The sequence below is a fragment of the Lampetra planeri genome, chromosome 3 (assembly GCF_965212315.1).
Source record: "Lampetra planeri chromosome 3, kcLamPlan1.2.h2, whole genome shotgun sequence".
In the NCBI taxonomy this organism is placed as follows: Eukaryota; Metazoa; Chordata; class Hyperoartia; order Petromyzontiformes; family Petromyzontidae; genus Lampetra; species Lampetra planeri.
Window position 1 is genome coordinate 20,353,691 of NC_136109.1, and position 17,529 is coordinate 20,371,219.

At 48.8% G+C, this 17,529-nt stretch overlaps 1 protein-coding gene across 3 annotated transcripts; it reads left to right on the forward strand.

The window, feature by feature from the left end:
- The first annotated feature begins 444 nt into the window (after positions 1-444).
- On the forward strand, positions 445-17,175 carry LOC144740559 (uncharacterized). Of its 3 annotated transcripts, none has more exons than XM_078623403.1 (8): positions 445-551; positions 2,717-2,913; positions 3,310-3,456; positions 4,230-4,399; positions 5,744-5,844; positions 6,102-10,314; positions 12,229-13,284; positions 13,873-17,175. In XM_078623403.1, exons 2-8 carry the CDS (start codon positions 2,718-2,720, stop codon positions 15,256-15,258), a joined length of 7,269 nt encoding a protein of 2,422 aa, XP_078479529.1. In that variant the 5' UTR covers positions 445-551; position 2,717; the 3' UTR covers positions 15,259-17,175. The 3 variants fall into 3 exon arrangements, with proteins under 3 accessions (XP_078479529.1, XP_078479531.1, XP_078479530.1); XM_078623405.1 differs by having other exon boundaries at positions 2,717-2,901; XM_078623404.1 differs by lacking the exon at positions 445-551 and adding an exon at positions 580-753.
- The last annotated feature ends 354 nt before the right edge of the window (positions 17,176-17,529 follow it).

The window sequence follows — 17,529 nt, forward strand, 5'->3', positions numbered from 1 at the left end:
CAAAATGTTAATTACCTCGCCTAGTTTACAGGAGGTTGTGGGTTTCATCCCGACCCTGACCGCCTGTTGTATAATTGAAGTTTGCATGTTCTCCCCGTGGTCGTGTGGGTTTTTCTCCGGGTCCTCCGTTTTTCCCCTCCATATTTAGACACATTCTCTAAATTCCCACATAATAAGCCACTTCGTTGAGCTATCATTTGTGGCCAGGTGGCTTCTCAAAAAATAGAGCCATCCAGCTCAGTTGGCCTTACCTGGTAAAATAAAACAGAAATTCGTTTATAGTTTTACTATACAGTGTTTCATTACAGCACAGCAACACACGACACCACCACGCAAAACGGACGATACGGTTTATCGCGGTAATAATAAAATAGAACAATATCGCCATATCGCCAAAGGCAAGGAGAGAGAGAGGGAGAATGTTCGCTGTGGGATTTCGTGGCAGCGTGGGCCCTCTAGCGGGGCCAGGTGGCAACGGCTCCGGCCACTCACGGCGAGGCCTGCACCCTGCAACTCTCAGGCTGCCGCAGCCGACCAAGGCCCGCCTTCAAGTGGGTTTTTTGCGACCGCGTAAACCTCGAATTCCACCGAAATCCATATCGCCAGAAAGCTGGAGATCTTAACTTTCTCACGGATTCGACGGACTCGGTCGAAAGTCCACGCGTTCCGTCGTAATCGCGACTTCATTTGGGGCCCGATCTGCCGTGGACTCTCGCGTTCAAACAATGGCCGCGATGTGGCCGCGTTGTAAACGTGCGTTTTTTTGTGTTTGCTCCGATGTTTCGTGACATTTTGTCCAACTTTGAAGCGATTTCGTGGCGTTTCGTGCATATTTTGAGGGTTTGCAATCACCCCGATCGTCTCGCATCGCGATATTTGGCAGCATTCGAGTCCAAATTCCGTGTTGTTTTTCGCCCCCCGTAAAAATGGGACGATTTTAAGACGCGCATGCATGTGGGGCGTACGTGAGACGCCAGGTCTGATTCATGGACACCACAGTTTAATTGCCTTTAATGTTTTCTATCGTTTTTTTGTAGCTTAGTTATACGGGATTTTGTCGGGTTTCAAAGCCTTATTTCACTTACGTACTTTGGTATCGCGCGAATGCAAACGAGGCACACGTGAGATTTCATTTTAAACAACAATCCTCACAGAGAAAGCTTTAATTTGAACTGCTCATTCATAAAAATATATATCAAGTTACAAACTATTGTGGATATAGACAGATTTGAGTAATAGTAAGCGATACCATGTTATGCGTGTATATATATCGTATGGCCGCTGCAAAACATTTCTAAAAACTTAATTCTCGGAAATGCTTTTATTTACGGAAACATACGAAACTTAAAGTTTCTGATCTATTCATATCTTCATGATGGAAAATTAGTTTATTCAAAATCGGTTCAAATGAATGTGTGTGCGCACGTCCTGCTGATGAGTGTAAGTTAAATGAAAACGATCAAGTCTATTGGATAGCATCAAACACCCAATTGCATTGGCTTCAGATGTCAAAGAATTACCACGATCATTTAATAATTATAGTTGTACCAAATATACTAATGATTTACCTCGGTGGGTGTCGAGACTCATTTCCAGGAGGGTCCTGCATTGAGAAGTTTGGCCAGTTTAATGAGGGGCATGTGGTGTGATTGTACCCTGAGAAACCTTACCATACGAGAGTCGGACTCGGTACTGCCATCTCTTGGCTACAAACTGGCAATCCCATTGCTATCCGTACTCAGGCTGCTTAGCTTCTGAGATCTGACAAGATTGGTGCATTCAGGGTGATGTGTCGTCAGGTTCTCTGAAGGGCATTTATAAGGCCACACACCCTGCTGACGCGTGCCAATGATGTAAATAAATTTTTTTACTGTAACATCAAGGACACACAAGTAACAGTTTCAGAGCACATATCCTGCTGGTGTGTACGAGAGAAGTAAAAAAGAAACCCTTAAATATTTCCTGAGACAGACACGAGGACACTTGGTGGCATTTTGTGGAGGCTACACTTCCCAAATCTCTCAATTTTGCAGAACCTCGTATATCTCTAGTCTGCACAACAATCCACAATCCGCCATTTCCTTACCCCACCTGCTGTATATGCCTTGTCAGGGCTGTGCGTGTCACCCAAAATATAAACAACATCCTATTATCTGTCTTCTCGGATGTTTTTTTTTATACTGAGGCTACCATTGTCCCCAGTCTTTATCACTGGCCATCATCCCTTTGAGTGACATCTCCTGTGCCCAAACACTCTTGCCTTTCTTAACAAGTCAATATATCTCTGATTTGTGTTTGTTCCCTGATCTAGCTTACCAACAGGCACATTGGTAAGTTGCTTTAAATGATGAAATGCAGTTTTCAAAAGCGCTTACTCATGCTCTTGTTTTCCCATTTACCTATCTTTTTCTAAATGTAAATTCACCTTGAACAATTGCCTCAGGTTTTCAAGCTGTGTTCCTCCAACAGTGATCTTATTTAGCCAACTTGTACATGAGTTCTTCCAATCGCAAGTGTTTGAAGATATCATAAACAACAAAAGCATAACACCAGCTAAAAAAGGATTTTGATGGATAGTCGAACACAAATGCTAGGTAGTCCTTAATAAAGCAACATAGGACAATAATGAATGAGAGACAGAAATCATAACCGTATTCTTTTTTTTTAATAAAATCTCCAGTGGTTAATGAGCCATCTTTCCATGTTTTTGTTGCAGAATGTCCAGCGACAGTGATGAGCATTTGCCAGGGGTGATGATGCCTCAGCCAATCACGGGCCGTGATCCTACAGCGGGTGGGGCCAGAGTTGCTGAGCAGCCAATGAAGCCGCGTGAGGGGGTGCAAGATTTTTCGACGGAGGGCAAAGGTCATTCGGAAAGCGTCCCATTAAAAAATGTGAAAGGTGAGGTGCATTGTAAGTTAAAATGTAAAGATTGCACACTTCAAATTATCTAAATATATTTAATGCTTGTGTTAAATTTTGTTCGATCACTTTTTCATTGTCACATTACGGTGATGCTGATGCTTTGTTCGTGTCATTGATATTACTGTCGATGCTGTCAATAATTACAATCCGGTTTAACACGTAGACTTTCGCGATTAATATTATTCGTAATATAGGTTTTTGGGTTGGTATCTTTATTATGAATTACAAGCTAGATGATTAAAATTATGCTGTTACTGCCATTGCTACTCATGTTGCCGTCAACCACAATGTGATGACACTTGCTGCTGCTCTTGCGTTTGCTGCTTATGGTGTTACAGATTGTGCAGCTGCCATTGATTAAATCATTATTGTGTTCCCTTGTAGGTCACTCCTCACATCGCCTGCTAAGTCCACCACCTCCTACAACCACCTCCAAATCATTATCCTCAACCTCTGCTCGCCAAGCCAAGCCCTCTCGCCCCAGAGGACGACCCAGAATTCACCACCCCCCAGCTTTAACTGAAAGCTCAGGTAAAGAAACATTGCACTACATTTGAATCTGGAACTATGGTTTCTATACAGGCCCATTTGCAGTCTACAGCATGCTGACAAAGTTTAGGCCTCGGACATTTATTAACCTCGACCTAAGGCTCGAACCTAGGCCCTCAGTGGTGCTTGCCAATTTTATGTTGACACGAGCATTATGACTCAAGAGAGAGGGATACCGGAACCCAGCTGTGCTGGGAAAAGCGCCAAAGCCATTTATGAATTCCGGCTTAAATTCATGATTTTACCGGTGCAGATTCTCCGTCATAGCCATTATGATCCTTTTAAGAGTAAACAAAACTCAGAATGTTGGTAATGGTTACATATTGTCTCGAACATGGCCATTATTAATAGGGAGAGATGCCTATAACCCAGGGTTCACATCCAGAAGCTCAGCAGTACTAGCTCTATGAATCGGTAATGAGAGAGATCCAATGACAGGATTCGAACCTAGATATGTAGTGGTATCTTTTGACAGCCTTTATGAACCACCAGAGAAAAATAAACTCAAACGCAATGGCTCATATGTTTGTGTGATGTTTGTATATGGGGTGTGTGCAGTGTTTGCACGGTGGGGTTTGTGTGTGGTGTTGCAGTGCACGCGCGGTGGGGTGTGTGCGATGTTTGTGTGGGGTGTGCGATGTGTGTGTTGGGTGTTTGTGTGTTTGAGGTATGTTGAACTTTTTCACCATATGTAGCCAACCGTGCTAATCGGAGGTATGGGGGAAGGACAATAAACTGATGTGCCTGGTGTGCAGTGGTTGCAGGCGGTAGCTGGAATGGGAGGGGAGGACTCTCCCCTGCTCAGTGTGTGGCTGCCGGGTTCAATGTTGAATCTGGAGGAGGAGCGGGAGGCAGAGGAAGCGGAAAAACTTACATCTGTATCGACTGTGGATACAGAACACCAAGAAGGGGCCGCATGTTTAAGGTACTGGTTTTGGTGATGATGGAACACCTGCACCAGCTTAAAACATTCAGGCTGGCCTTTCTTTGATTCATACTGGCCTTAACCAGGTGGTAGTGTTTGAGGAGCTCATAGGTGCTTGAAAGGTCTCGATGCACAGTCCCATCGGTGAGCTCCGGCGAGCTCCGGCAGGCTAGAATACGTTGGCTGGGTCCTGATGCCGATTTATTGCATGCCCTCGTGGTTTCTGTTTGGCTGGAAATAGTGGGTAAATGGGCACAGCACGGCATAGCGAGAGATGTACTGATGTAGTACAGGATGACTTACCAACAAGTGGTTCCAGTGGTGTTGAGATTCCTTCTTTGTGAAAAGGGTTCATTATAGATGTTATTTTTCAGTTAGAGGCAGCCTGACACAACATAAAGTCCACGTGTCTGAGGCAGCACTCACCTTTTATTGGCAGCCCCGATGCAGGAGTTGAATTTTCACATACCTGCTGTAAGATATACTTACACTGTCAGCCGCTGTTCCTACAAGATGGTTAATTCATCACGCTTAAAGAAATGAATTAATATAAATGACGGGTGGCTCGGGTGCTAATGAACCAGCACTGCTAAGACTAAATTTGCATCTGGGTTTCGGTAGCCTGTGTATTAACCAGACTCTTAAGTGTGGCAAGTCTCAGCTTGGTCACAATTCTACATAAAAATCAGTATATTAAATAGGTTTTCCATTAAATAGTGGGTTTGATTTCTGTTTGACAAAAACTATTTGCAGGGCATATAAAAAGTGATTCCTTCGTGCAGTTAAGAGGCTATTGAAGTGACTTCAGCAAGAGTTCTGTGATGTTATTTTGCAGGGTTGTTACCTGACAGAATGTGTGATGAGAAACTGCTCATTGTGAGAGGTTCTAACGGCAATATCTCCATCCCATGATCATTATTTAGAATTTGCTCATTTACCCAAAACAGCATCACTCCATCTAAGGACTCTTTCCAGGAGGGTACTGCCAAGTGTTTGCAGTAGGGGGTGATGATTCAAATTGTCTATTCTAATTGAGATAATTGGGATAATAAAATTGAGAAAAAAATGTAGTTTGACAAATTTTTACCATAACGCTGGCACATAATGGCTTGCTGTGATGAATGACATCAAGATCTTTAACCGACAACTGTGGAGCAGACGGCGTGTAATATTTCGTTAATACACCCGCAGTAATAACTAAAGTGGCCACTGGATTTGAGCTGTGAACGTCTGAAACAAGTGTCAAATGCACTACCGCTAGTCCATGACACTGCTCAATAGCAGCATCATTGTAATATAATTTTGAGATGAAATAAATTAAAAGTGTTTTATATTTCCTTACAGCACAGGGAAAAGCATCATCAGGGAGGAGTGAGTGGCTTGCCGGTGGGAGATGTTTTGTCAACGTCACAAGGACAGAAGGAGCCACGTGCATGCCCAACCAGGTGTGTGAGCACATATTAAGGCTGGGAAATATGTGTGTGTCTATGTGTAGAGGTGTGACTGAGTGGTTTATTTGCAGCATCTTTACCATCACCAGCACCTTCATCATCACGACCATCATTACCATTTTTACTACCACCACCATTGCCACCAATATCACCATTATCACCGTTGTTACCAGTACCAAACACTATCTACGATGCTAGCCCACTGATAGTTTTTTTTAAAAACCTAATAATTTGTTCATTTTCCTTTTCAGCACAAAATCCACCCGCAAGCGAGAGCGGTCAAAGAGCACCTCGCCTCACCTCCTCCGCCGGCCCCGAGTATCTATCTTGCCGGACGTCCCCTCGTCTACCTCTTCTTCCTCATCTTCATCGTCGACATCATCATTATCCTTATCCTTTTCTTCTCCAAAATCCCTTCCGCCACTGCCATCACCAGTACCTCCTCCGCTTTCTCCATCCTTGTCGAGTATGGCCCATCCTTCAAAACGAGAGCCGGCTTCGAGGTCCGGTGGACGCGGTCACAAGCGAGGGAGTGGCCTGGAGGGGGGCAGCGCTGCCAAGAAGATTCGTAAAAAAGGAGGCAGTCACGAGGGCAGCGGTACCACCAAAAGAATTCGTAAGAAAGGTGGAGATTCTGAAGGTGGTGGCACTAAGAAGAGTGGCTCTAAGAAGATTCGCTCTAAAGGGAAAGGCATCGAGGGGGGTAGCACGAAGAGGGTTCGTACGAAAGGGGACAGCACTGAAGGGGTGCGCAAGAAAAAAATACGTGTTGAAGGAGGGCACTCTGAAGATGGCAACCTTAAAGGAGACATCAGTAACTGGAACCCTACCGAAGAGAGTGGCACTAAATTTGGAACTGGGAAGAGCAGGCTTGAAGTGGATGCTTCCAAAGGGGGCAGCAGCAACTGGAATCCCACTGAAGGGGGTGGCACTAAAGATGGTGGCCTTGATGGTGGTGGTATTGAAGTTGGCGGCGGCAATGGCAGCATCGTCCAGTTGTCCTCCGCTTTACAGGAGCCCTCAACGCCATCGGCCATTGTGGGAGAAAACCCGGCTGCCTCAGCCGCCCCCTCTGGCTGTGCAAAAGGGGGAGGCCGCCACCGTGGCCGCAAGTCACAGGTCCTGTGTGGTGTGGCATACTTGAAGGGCGAGGGAGGGCGCTTTCAGTGCGTGTACTGTCCCTTTGTGAGCGACCACAGAAGAAGCACGTCACGCCACGTTCTCAAGTTCCACCTGGGCGGCGAGGAGAGTCGCAGTGGTGGTGGCAAGGCTAGAGGAAGGGCCTCACGTAGAAACCGAGGCCTCAAGGCAGTGGCAATCGGAGACCCTGGGAAAACTCCGACCGCGGTCGTCCAGCCGGTAGAAACAGCAGTGATGACAAAATTGGAAGTAGGAGACATGGTCAACTTGAGATCAGCGGTAAAGACGGACTTGTCGGTGTCTGAGATAGAAGGAGGCGTCACAGCTGGACAAGTGAAGGAGGAAGAGGTGTTGGCAATGGTGGAGGCAGAGAAAGATGAGGTGAAACAGGTAGGAAACACAGAGCAGTCAGTCCCACAAATTTCACTGCAGCTGCCACCAAATACGACACAGATGCCAGCAGCACCAACACCGTCAACAATGCCGCGCGACGGACTTAATGCCAAGAATCATAGGCCACTGGAATCGAGTGTGGGCACCAGCAAGAAGCCACTGAGATTCAGTAACCGGCGCAGCAGCAGGACAAGCGGCGCAGCAGCAGAATCGGGGACTGAGCCGGAGGTAGGGGTTGAAACAGGCGAGTCGGCGCAGTCGTCACAGCCCACTGCTCGGCTGCTGTCACTGGTGTTGAATGGCAATGCTGGCAGCGCCGAAGTGGTTGGGGAGGTGGCACGAGACGGGCGGCAGCAGCAGGCGCTGGATCTCTCCTCGTCAGTCGTCCTCCCGCACAAACCCAATGCCCGCATCGACGCCATCGTGCAGGGCCTACAGACTCGACTGTCGGAAAATGGTGCCGGCTCCGCGTTGGCTGCACTGCAGGCACTAGCATCATCCGACGGGGGTCACGAAGTCACCGAGAGCACTGCCGGAGAGGCGAGTGAGGCTAGCGATGTTGAAAGCGATGACCACAGAGTAGGAGGAGCAGCTGATGAAAATGAAGAAAAAGAGCACCACGCCGCTGAAGATGATGACGTTTCGGATGAGGAAAAGCGAGGAGAGGGGGAGGACATATGCAATGGTTCAATCTTGCGCTATCGCTGCCTAGTGTGCCCCTTTTCACATGCAGACGTCGCGGCCATGATGCCGCACTACATCAGCGAGCACCCAACGGTGCACATCACCACCGCGCTGGTGGCGTCCACTTTCGATGTGACGCGGGGGCCACTGCAGCGGAAGCATAACCACCACTACCGCACCAACACCACCAACGACATCAGGAGGAAGTACGCTGGGCGTCCACGCCATGGTTTTGCTGGCAGTAGCAGTGGAAGCTCGTGGTATGGTTGCGACCAGTGTCCCTACGGTCACGGCAACATCCATTCAGTGCTTGTGCACTACCAGCGCCGGCACCCAGCTGTCAAGGCCACCTACGCACGCATCTTGCGCCGGGGGCAACCGCCGGCGAAGGGGACGATGCGCGGATCACTGCGGCGCCGTTTCGGTGGCGGTTCCAAACCTGACGCCAATGCAGAGGCAGGGTCGACAGGAGAGGCGGGGCTGGTTGAAGAGGCAGAGCAAGCATCTGAGCCGACCTTCCGGTGCCGCCACTGCAACTATGCCAATCGCTCGGTGCAGGGTGTCCTCGTTCACTACCAGAAGCGCCACCCGTTGGTCAAAGTGACGGCGCGCTACGTGCGAGAGGGACAGCGCTTTCCGGCGGACGGTGCCCCTCCGGCGGACGAGCCGCAGTCGCCGGCGAGGATGGGCCTTGCTGAGATGATGCGGTTGCTCGTGACACCACTACCGCCGACGCCTACTGTCGCCACAGCGCTGCCGGCCGTCCCCTGCGGCCAGCCCGCTGCGGCGCCGCTACCAGTGTCCTCTTCTCCTGATGCGGCAGCCGAAGCTCAACCGAGCGCAGCGATGGCGGTGACGATTATTACGCCGGGCCCCTTCTACTGCCAAGAGTGCGGCTACACTAACCGCTCAGTGCAGGGCGTGCTCGTGCACTGCCAAAAGCGCCACCCGGGTGTGCGGGCTAGTGCTGACATAGTTCGGCGGCACACGGCACTGGTGAGGGGAGGAGATGCCGTGGAAGACGGGGAAGTTGGGCCGCTGGTGCCGACATCATTGACCGTCCCGACGCCCCCTTCGCACGGAACAACAATGACGACATCGGTGGAGGAAACTGCGGTCGATCTATCCTCGACGCCATCACGTGGTCATCACCGCCCACTGCGCCGCTGCTCCCACTGCGGTGTCGCCTGCAGCACCGCGAGGCAGCTGGATGCACACATAGCGCGGAGGCATGCGGGCGCCGGCCTGGACCTGCAGCAGCTGCAGTCACTAGAGCAGCAGTCGGTGGAGGTGTCCCCCGCCATTCTACTTCGACGTGAGCGAGACCGGGCACGACGCAGGGCTACTGCCGCTGCTGCCGCCGCTGCTGCCACCACTGCTGCCACCACTGCTGCTGTTACTACTGATTCTCCTGCAAATGTTGCTGCTGATGGTGGAGGAGATGGTGCTACGGCTGCTGTAGCTGGTAGCGCTAGTGATGCCACCCCTAGTTCTAGCACGTATGCCACTTCCACCGCTGTCACCTCCACTGCCGCATCCGCACCAACTCAGCAGCAGCGCCAGCAGCATCGCCAGGGCCAGCTGATCTTCACGTGCGCCCTATGTCCTTACCTGAATGCCCGTGTGCACGGCGTGCTCACGCACTACCAGAAGCGCCACCCCACCGTGCGGGCCTGCAGCGAGGAGGTGTGGTCTCGTGCCGAACCCGCCTCCCCGCTGCTCCTCGCTTGCCTTCATCGTCGACGGCCGGTACGGGGTGGTGGTGCTGGCGGCGGCAGCGGCGGGCGCCGCCCATCCTGGGCTAAAAACCATAGATCTGCAGGAGCGGCCGGCGGGGAGGAAGAGGGCCCACTGGCGGAGCTAGCCTTTGGCAGCGGTGGCGGCCACGGGTTGGGCGGCTATCGATGCTCTCTTTGTCCGGATCTGGCGCTGCCATCGATGGAGAGGTTACTGCTGCACGAGGTGCGCTGCCGGGAGCTGAGGGCCGCCACTGCTGAGGAAGGAAAGGTGTTGACGGAGGTGGCTGCAAATGATGGAGGCAGTGGCGGTGATTGCAATGAACCAGAAGATTCGTTGCAGCCGAAGGTGGTGGAGATGGAGGAGGAGCGGCCGAAAGATGAGCTTGATTCTAGCCACGGGGCTGCCGAAGAGCCAGGTGATGGCGATGCGGTGCCGGCTGTCGCCAGGGCTGATGGAGATCAAACGACCGACAATGAAGATCAAACAGCTCAGGGCAATGATCGAGAGGTGATTTTCTCTTGAGTTGGCCGGCGTGTGCGCGAGAGAATGATTATGAATGTGGTGATGATTGTGGTGGTATTGGTGATGGAGATGATGATGATGATGGAGGTGGTGGTGATGAGGGTTACAGTGATTGTAATGATTTTGTTAATGTTGGTGATGAAGTGATGTTTATGATAATGTGGGTTGTGGTAGTAGTTACAGTTGGGATAGTGATAGTGGTGTGGGTATGGATGGTTAATAGTGATGGTGGTGGTGGTGTTGGGAATGCTAGTGAGGGAAGTGATGAAATTGGAGATAATAATGGTGGTGATAATGCTACTGATGTGGATGGTGAAGGGATGAGCCAGGATTTGAACTCAGGCCCTCTCCTGATTGTGAGTTGAGCATTCTGACCACAGCAATAACTCAACTGACAAAGGTCAGTGGAAATGCCATGTTCTCGTGGCAACTCAAGACATAATTATCAAATATTATTTATTTTCAGAGATTATTATAAAGAACTGTATAAAAGACTATCCTGTGTACCTCATAAGCAATGGCTCGTCTATGACGCAGGCACTATGAACCTCCTGCTAGAGATCTGGCTGCGTGTCGCTGTGGTCAGACTACTTGACTCACAATCACATGTTCCCGGTTTGTGGTTGTCTCACCCGATCATCATCCCTTTGTGGTCAATAAAATGAGCATAATTATTTTGTCCAAAGTCAGTAACAGTGATTGTCCCTTGGAGGTACTAGCCTGCCCTAGCAATTTCCACCACCACCAGCACATGGCTGCCAACAGAGATGAGCTGCCGCCCATTGCTCATTTAAGCAGGTGGACTCGACGTAAACCATTATTCATAAAACAAACTTAATTTGTCCATCTGTCAGTCACAACACTTGAGTCATTTTCATCATACACAGTCGAGGTCTAATTGAATAATGAGCTATGTATTGTACGGCCTACAACCTTTGACTTGGGTAAAAAAATTGACCAGGGATATGGACTGTTTTGGGGGAATCATGGGGTCAACAGGGGAAAGTTAAATTCCATTGCGGAAAGGGTGGGGCCATTGGGGTGGGGTGGGTGAAAAGGGTTGGGCCGACCAGGAAGAATCCCCCTGTCCATATGACGGCTGTCATCGAGTCCTCGCGTACCATGAACTTTATTAGTCAGACACGCACACAGCACGGTTTGAGTATTTCTTTTGTCTCGCATATTCGAGTAAGGGGACATTCTGACTTAAAGCAACTGGTTGCTTAAGGCGTGAATGATGACGGTATGACCACATCACTTAGGAAAAAAATGCATAACCTTACTAAAAATAGATTATGCTATTTTAACAGCTTTAAAGAGCAGCAGTGATCAGGGGGGTATGGCTACAGCCCTGCAAGGCTTAATCTCACTCCTATGTACTGTAGCTTTCATTCATTGAGTTAACGTGATGAAATCATAAATGACCAGGTGGTGAAGTGTGACGTCTCATGATTGTAGTTTAGCAGGATGGGGCAATGTTGGTAGCAGCACGTTCCACATCATTTCAAAGATCTTGGTGATACTGACCCATTATCTCTTTGATGACCATTATGAACCAAGTGAGAGAGACACACACCCAACCCCAGGGTTCAAACTCCGGATCTCAGCAGTGTCTATTTATTGTCTCAGATATGGCCACAATGAGCCACCTGAAAAAGGGACACTCAAACCCAGGCTCTTATCCCAGGCTGTGGGTTCACGTTAAGGCTTATGCAATAGTGCAACAGTAACCGTCACTGGAGCACTGATGGAGCATCTTACCATGACTTAACATTTTTTTTTTATTTACAAAGCTTTAAATGTGTGTGGGGCACACAGTCTATGTGAATCCACAAAGAAATAGTCATTGTGTACTGGACTGTCTTCCTTTAGTTAATTATTTCCTCCTCTCTCCACCAGCCCGCACATCGCCTCACCACAGAGCCCTCACAAAAGCCCTACCCGCACCGTCATGCCTGCACACAGTGCGACTTCACCGCTCCCTTCAAATCCCAACTCCGGCGGCACCAGCTGAGGCAGCACCGTCTGGCGGAGCCGCCGCCGCCACCACCGCCGCCACCGCCGCCGCCGCCACCGCCACCGGCTCCCATCCCTCGTGCAACTCCACCGCGGACTCTGATGCGCAGCCCGGACGGCCGATTCGCTCCATCATCTTCCCCTCGCCAAAATTCACGATTGGGCTGGGCTCGACATCGCCACAGCAACCGCCAACACCACCACAATCGGCACACGCGAAGCCGTTGGCCTTCTGCCAAGCACTCCTCTCGGCTCGTTTCGCTGAACCCCACGGACAGTGGTGGCACCGGAGAAGACAAGAGTAGCAGCAGCAGCAGTAGCAGCAGCAGCAGTGCTGTAGAGAGTGTTGATTGCCACACTCTAGCCACCGACCAGCCGTCCAGCTTGTGCTGTCCGCTGTGTCCCTACCGTACGTGTGGGCGGAGCGGTATGATATCTCACCTAGCGACACATCGCGATTTGGAACGAAGACGAGAAGGCATGATTGCTGGTGGTGGTAGTGGTAGTAGCAGCAGTAGTGGCAGCAGTGCTAGCGGTAGCAGTGCCAGTGGTGAGGTGGCGGCAGCGGCTGCGGTGGTGGTGGCGACGGAGGAGGAGCAGGAGACTTCGTCGGACCCGGAGGACGCGCCGCCAATTCTGTCGGCCATCGAGATGGACGCCCCACCCGTTAACCGCAGTGCCGAGGAGGCTCCGCCGTTACTGACGGCCAATGGAGGGGCTCCCATCATGAAGCCGGCAGAGGAGATGGTGGAGGTGGAGGAGTTGGAGGAAGAGCAGCAGGAGGAGGAGGCGGAGAAAGAGGAGGAGGATGACGACGACGAGATGAACGAAGTGGAGCAAGAGGCGGAAGTGGAGCAGAAGGAGAAGTGGAAGTGCCTGCTGTGTGGGATGATCGCTTGGAAAAGGAAAATGGAAGAACACCTTCGGGAAGAGCATAAGGTAATTTGGTAGTGAAGATTGTTGGTGGTTGTGATGCTAGTGGTGGTGGTGACTGGGGTTGCGAAAAGTGGCAGTTATGGTGGTGTTGATTTTTTATGCTGCTCTCAGTCTTGTGTTTAGGAGAGGAATGTAACATTGCCAGATGGTGATACTGGAAGATGATGTCATTAACCCCGCTTTAGTAGGAGTTTTGCCTCCAGTCTCATTCATTAGGTGGGGCACCTATTACGTGCGCCACTAACGTCATTCATCACAATGTTCTTCAGTGCTGACATGCTGAACTCCGTGACAAACTCGTTTAACATTGTGTTTTTTTGCGCATTCTTTGATAACTAAGATGAGACCATCAATTCGCTTCACTTGAGAACCAGATTTAATCAACGGTGCAGGCAGTGTTTTTGATGTGGCCATTATTAACTGTCTAAAGAGAGAGATCCAGATATGGCTTTAACCTGAAACCCAGGACCTCAGTATCTCTTATTTAGTTTCTCTAACAGCCATTATGAATCCCCTGAGCCACTCAGCCGTGTTGATACTGCCGATAATGATTATGATGATTCTGACCAATGTTTTATTTCATTTCCCCAGGTTCGTCAAAACCTCAACCTTGTAATGTGCTTGAATGATGAGCAGTCGGAAAGCAGCACTCGCAACCAATCAGAATCTATAACCCATAGTCAATCAGAATCTATACCAATCAGCCTGTCGGAATCTAGACCCCTCATCCGATCAGAATCCAGAACTCACAGCCAATCAGAATCCCGAATACACGGCCCATCAGAATCTAGAATTCACAGCCAACCAGACATCAGGACGCACAGCCAATTAGAATCTAGACCCCTCAGCCAATCCGAATGTAGGCCCCTCAGCCAATCAGAAACTCGGCCCCACAGCCAATCCGAATCCAGAACTCGCAGCCAATCAGAATCAAGAACTCACAACCAACCAGAAAGCAGGGCACACAACCAATCAGAGGTCCCAAATTTTGGCCAAACAGAACGCTTCTCACACGTTCCGGAAATTGTTCAACCAGAGCCCTTTTCCCGGGGCCAATCAGACATGGCAAATTTTGAACGCATGCCCCATGGCCAGCAAGAAATTAGTTCTTTTGTCCAAGCAGAGCGCTTTACCAGGAACCAATTGCAAGGCTACAATTTCGTCCAACCTGATCGCTTTTCACACAGCCAATCAGAGCGCTTTTCTCGTGACCAAGCGGAAATTGTCCATTCAGAACGCTTCACCCATGGCCAATCAGAACGGTTTCCCCGCAGCCCACCAGAAATCATTCAATCAGATCGCTTTGGCCACAACCAATCAGATCGCTTTATTCGCGACCCATCAGATATTGTCCAACCAGAACGTTTTTCTCGCAGCCAGTCAGAAATGAACCCTTTCATTCAATCAGGTGGCAGCATCTTTCCTGGCCAATCAGAGTTGAGCTCGCGGCCTGTTGGCCCTCCTCATTCCCACGTGCCACCATTTTCCCCTTATGGAGTAGGCATGGGCAGCAAGGGCCACACAGGCCCCCTCATTCCACCAGGTGCTTCCTACCATCGCATTGGAGGTGGCGGCACTTGCGATATCAGCCAATGGGATTGCCTGGGTCCCGGCGATGGCCAGTCATTTCTGCCCTTTTACGTCCAATCAGCACAGCCACCTGGAGGTCACGTGATTCCAAGCGCTGGTGGCAATGAAGACAACGAACTCCATATTCCCAATGACTGTGTCGATCAACTGACCAAGATGTATCAAATTGACCAACCTGGGCCTCCCTTCCAGATGGCGTATGCCGACGCTGTCCAGTCACAGCTCGCGATGCAGGGTGGTAGTGGGGGCGGAGGTGGAAGTGGGCAGGAGGTGATGGCATTGTCACAGTATGTGGGTGGAACTTTCCTCGGCCAGTCGGAGGCAGGTGGGTCAAGGCGAGCTGGCCAACCGGGAGGCCCAATGGGCGGTCACATGACGCAGATGTGACCAGTATTTTTTTTATCGTTTTCGTCAAAATAATTGTACGATTATTCGAACAGACAGTGAAGACAAACGCAGATTTATGTGTACGGATGCGTTCAAGTCTTAGTGTAAATAGTTTTCTGAGAAATGTAATGCATTAACCTCAACAAGAGTAGTTACATATTGATGTTATGAAAGGAAGATGCAACCAAAAAACAAATGGGTGCCATTTTATTTTGTTACCAAAGCAGCTTTATGTTTGTGTGAAAGTTTAAATCCTGTGATGTGAATTATAAAAAAAAACGTATAGATTCACCTCCAAGACTCGAATGGCCTCTTACATTGAGCACAGACATTTTTTTTGGAATACCTCTGCTTCTGCAGACTTCCATTGACTTGACAGGGCAGGCTTCCACTACCGTCATCATCACTGAATATTTATTACTGCAGGTCCCATGCAGTACATCTCGAGGCACCCTGTCGCAGTCATTTAATACCAAGTTGGCAATAGTTCCTATGTAGCTTTCCTAATTAAGTAATTTTGCGAGCATTTGATGATATTTGCAAAATTTGGACCATTAGGCCAGCAGATCTGGCGTACCCTTTTTCAAATAACGTGTCACTGTGAAATAGACACATTTATGGTTAATACACCTGCAGTATTAACCAGGGTGGCCGTTTGGATCGAACTGCAAGCCTCTGCAACAAGTGGCAAATGCGCAACCGCAGAGCTATGTCACCAACCCAATGATCTGTGCAACCTATGACGTAGCTGTAGTTCCAACTCCCAGAACGCACGGCATGTGGTCATATTAGAAGGCACAGTGCAGTGACTTAACTAGGATGTGCTTATAGCAGCATTCCAAACTTTAAATCTTTTAGCACATTAACTTAGGACACCTGATGTGTTCATCTACAAAATAAGTCATTTGTTTTTTGGGTTGCATCTGGCTTGAAACTTTAAAAGTGCTGACATGTTTCTCCATTGGCACTCAGTGTAAATAAAAAGAAAGATGTTCAATATCCAGCACTAATTTACTTGGGCCCGATTTTTTTGATTATTTCAAGTAAATTGGTTCAATGTTAATCGAGATGGGAAACCCAGTTAATTGGACTTTTCAGGTATACCAATGTCACCGTGGCCACTAACCTTCCTGAGCATTTGAACACATGGTGTCAGGTTGTTTTTCCAATATGTGTTATTAAATTAATAACTAACATGGAGCAGTTTTATCTTTGAGACCCAATGGAATCTGCATTGGCTCTTACTGGTAAAAAAGGCCTGAATAAATAATGTTGGTGGGGTTCTCCTCTGATTAACGTATAGGATCTCGACCATGAGTTAGGTGATCTCCACGGATTCTCACCAGGTTATGAATCTCACTTGCCTGCAATCAGATTGAAGGACGTCCGGTCACAATAGATCATCTTGGTGGGCTCCCACAATCATTGTGGCCGACTGACACGGTGCGTGCCACGCATCGTGATGCAGTTTTTAAATGTACGGTCGTCACAATTTACGTCGTAAAAGTGCAGCTGAGAGTCACTTTTTAAAAATATTTTAATTACCTGAAGCTTTGAACAGATGCCAGACAGCCCAGGAGACGTGAAGCCAAGGTGTGTAGCTGCTTGAGAAGAGCTGTTTGCTTTTGGGTTCCATCTAGAAAACAAACGGTTAGCACTAACTTGAAAAATTAACATGAAATAATCACTTGCTTTAAGTTATTTAGTTGTCTTATGTCTCGTTGTTTTTACGTCTCTAACTTTTGGCAGAAGTTTAGTTCGTTAGTGAGAACATTTACTGTATTCGATGTTGATTTTACAAAATGAGGGGATATTTCTGACCTGTGTACATTCCAGCCAGACCTTACGTGTTGAATGTGCCGTGTGTATCTGTTTGATTTCATTAAACGGACGTTGGAATACATCACAGCAACACAAGACGTTTTCAAACAGTATCCATTTTTCACACTTTACTCCAGCAGACCAGTTTTAGGATCAGTCCTGAGATTTAATAAGACCAGGTGTTAGAATCTTTCAGTATCTAAAGCCTACGGGAGGACAAATTTCAGATTAAGTCTCGACATTGAGTTGCGACTCCATGTGTTTTGTATTCGGAATCTCGAGACTTGACTGAAAAGACTGGGTTTATTGAGTATTGCACAAAGCTCAAAACCAAACTTAGAGCCAGACGTTGGCACCAATCAGTGACGTAACTACATTATTAGCTCGGGGGGTGCGGCATTCGGTCAGGTGGGGCCCCGATACTGCTAAAATTATCAACTTGGAATACAT

Bases quoted from the DNA above. Each gene is read 5' to 3' on its own strand.
- LOC144740559 (XM_078623403.1), top strand. From the start codon at position 2,718: ATGTCCAGCGACAGTGATGAGCATTTGCCAGGGGTGATGATGCCTCAG. The intron at 4,400-5,743 runs GTACTGGTTTTG...ATTTCCTTACAG, and splicing joins GAAGGGGCCGCATGTTTAAG to CACAGGGAAAAGCATCATCA. The intron at 10,315-12,228 runs GTGATTTTCTCT...TCTCTCCACCAG, and splicing joins CTCAGGGCAATGATCGAGAG to CCCGCACATCGCCTCACCAC.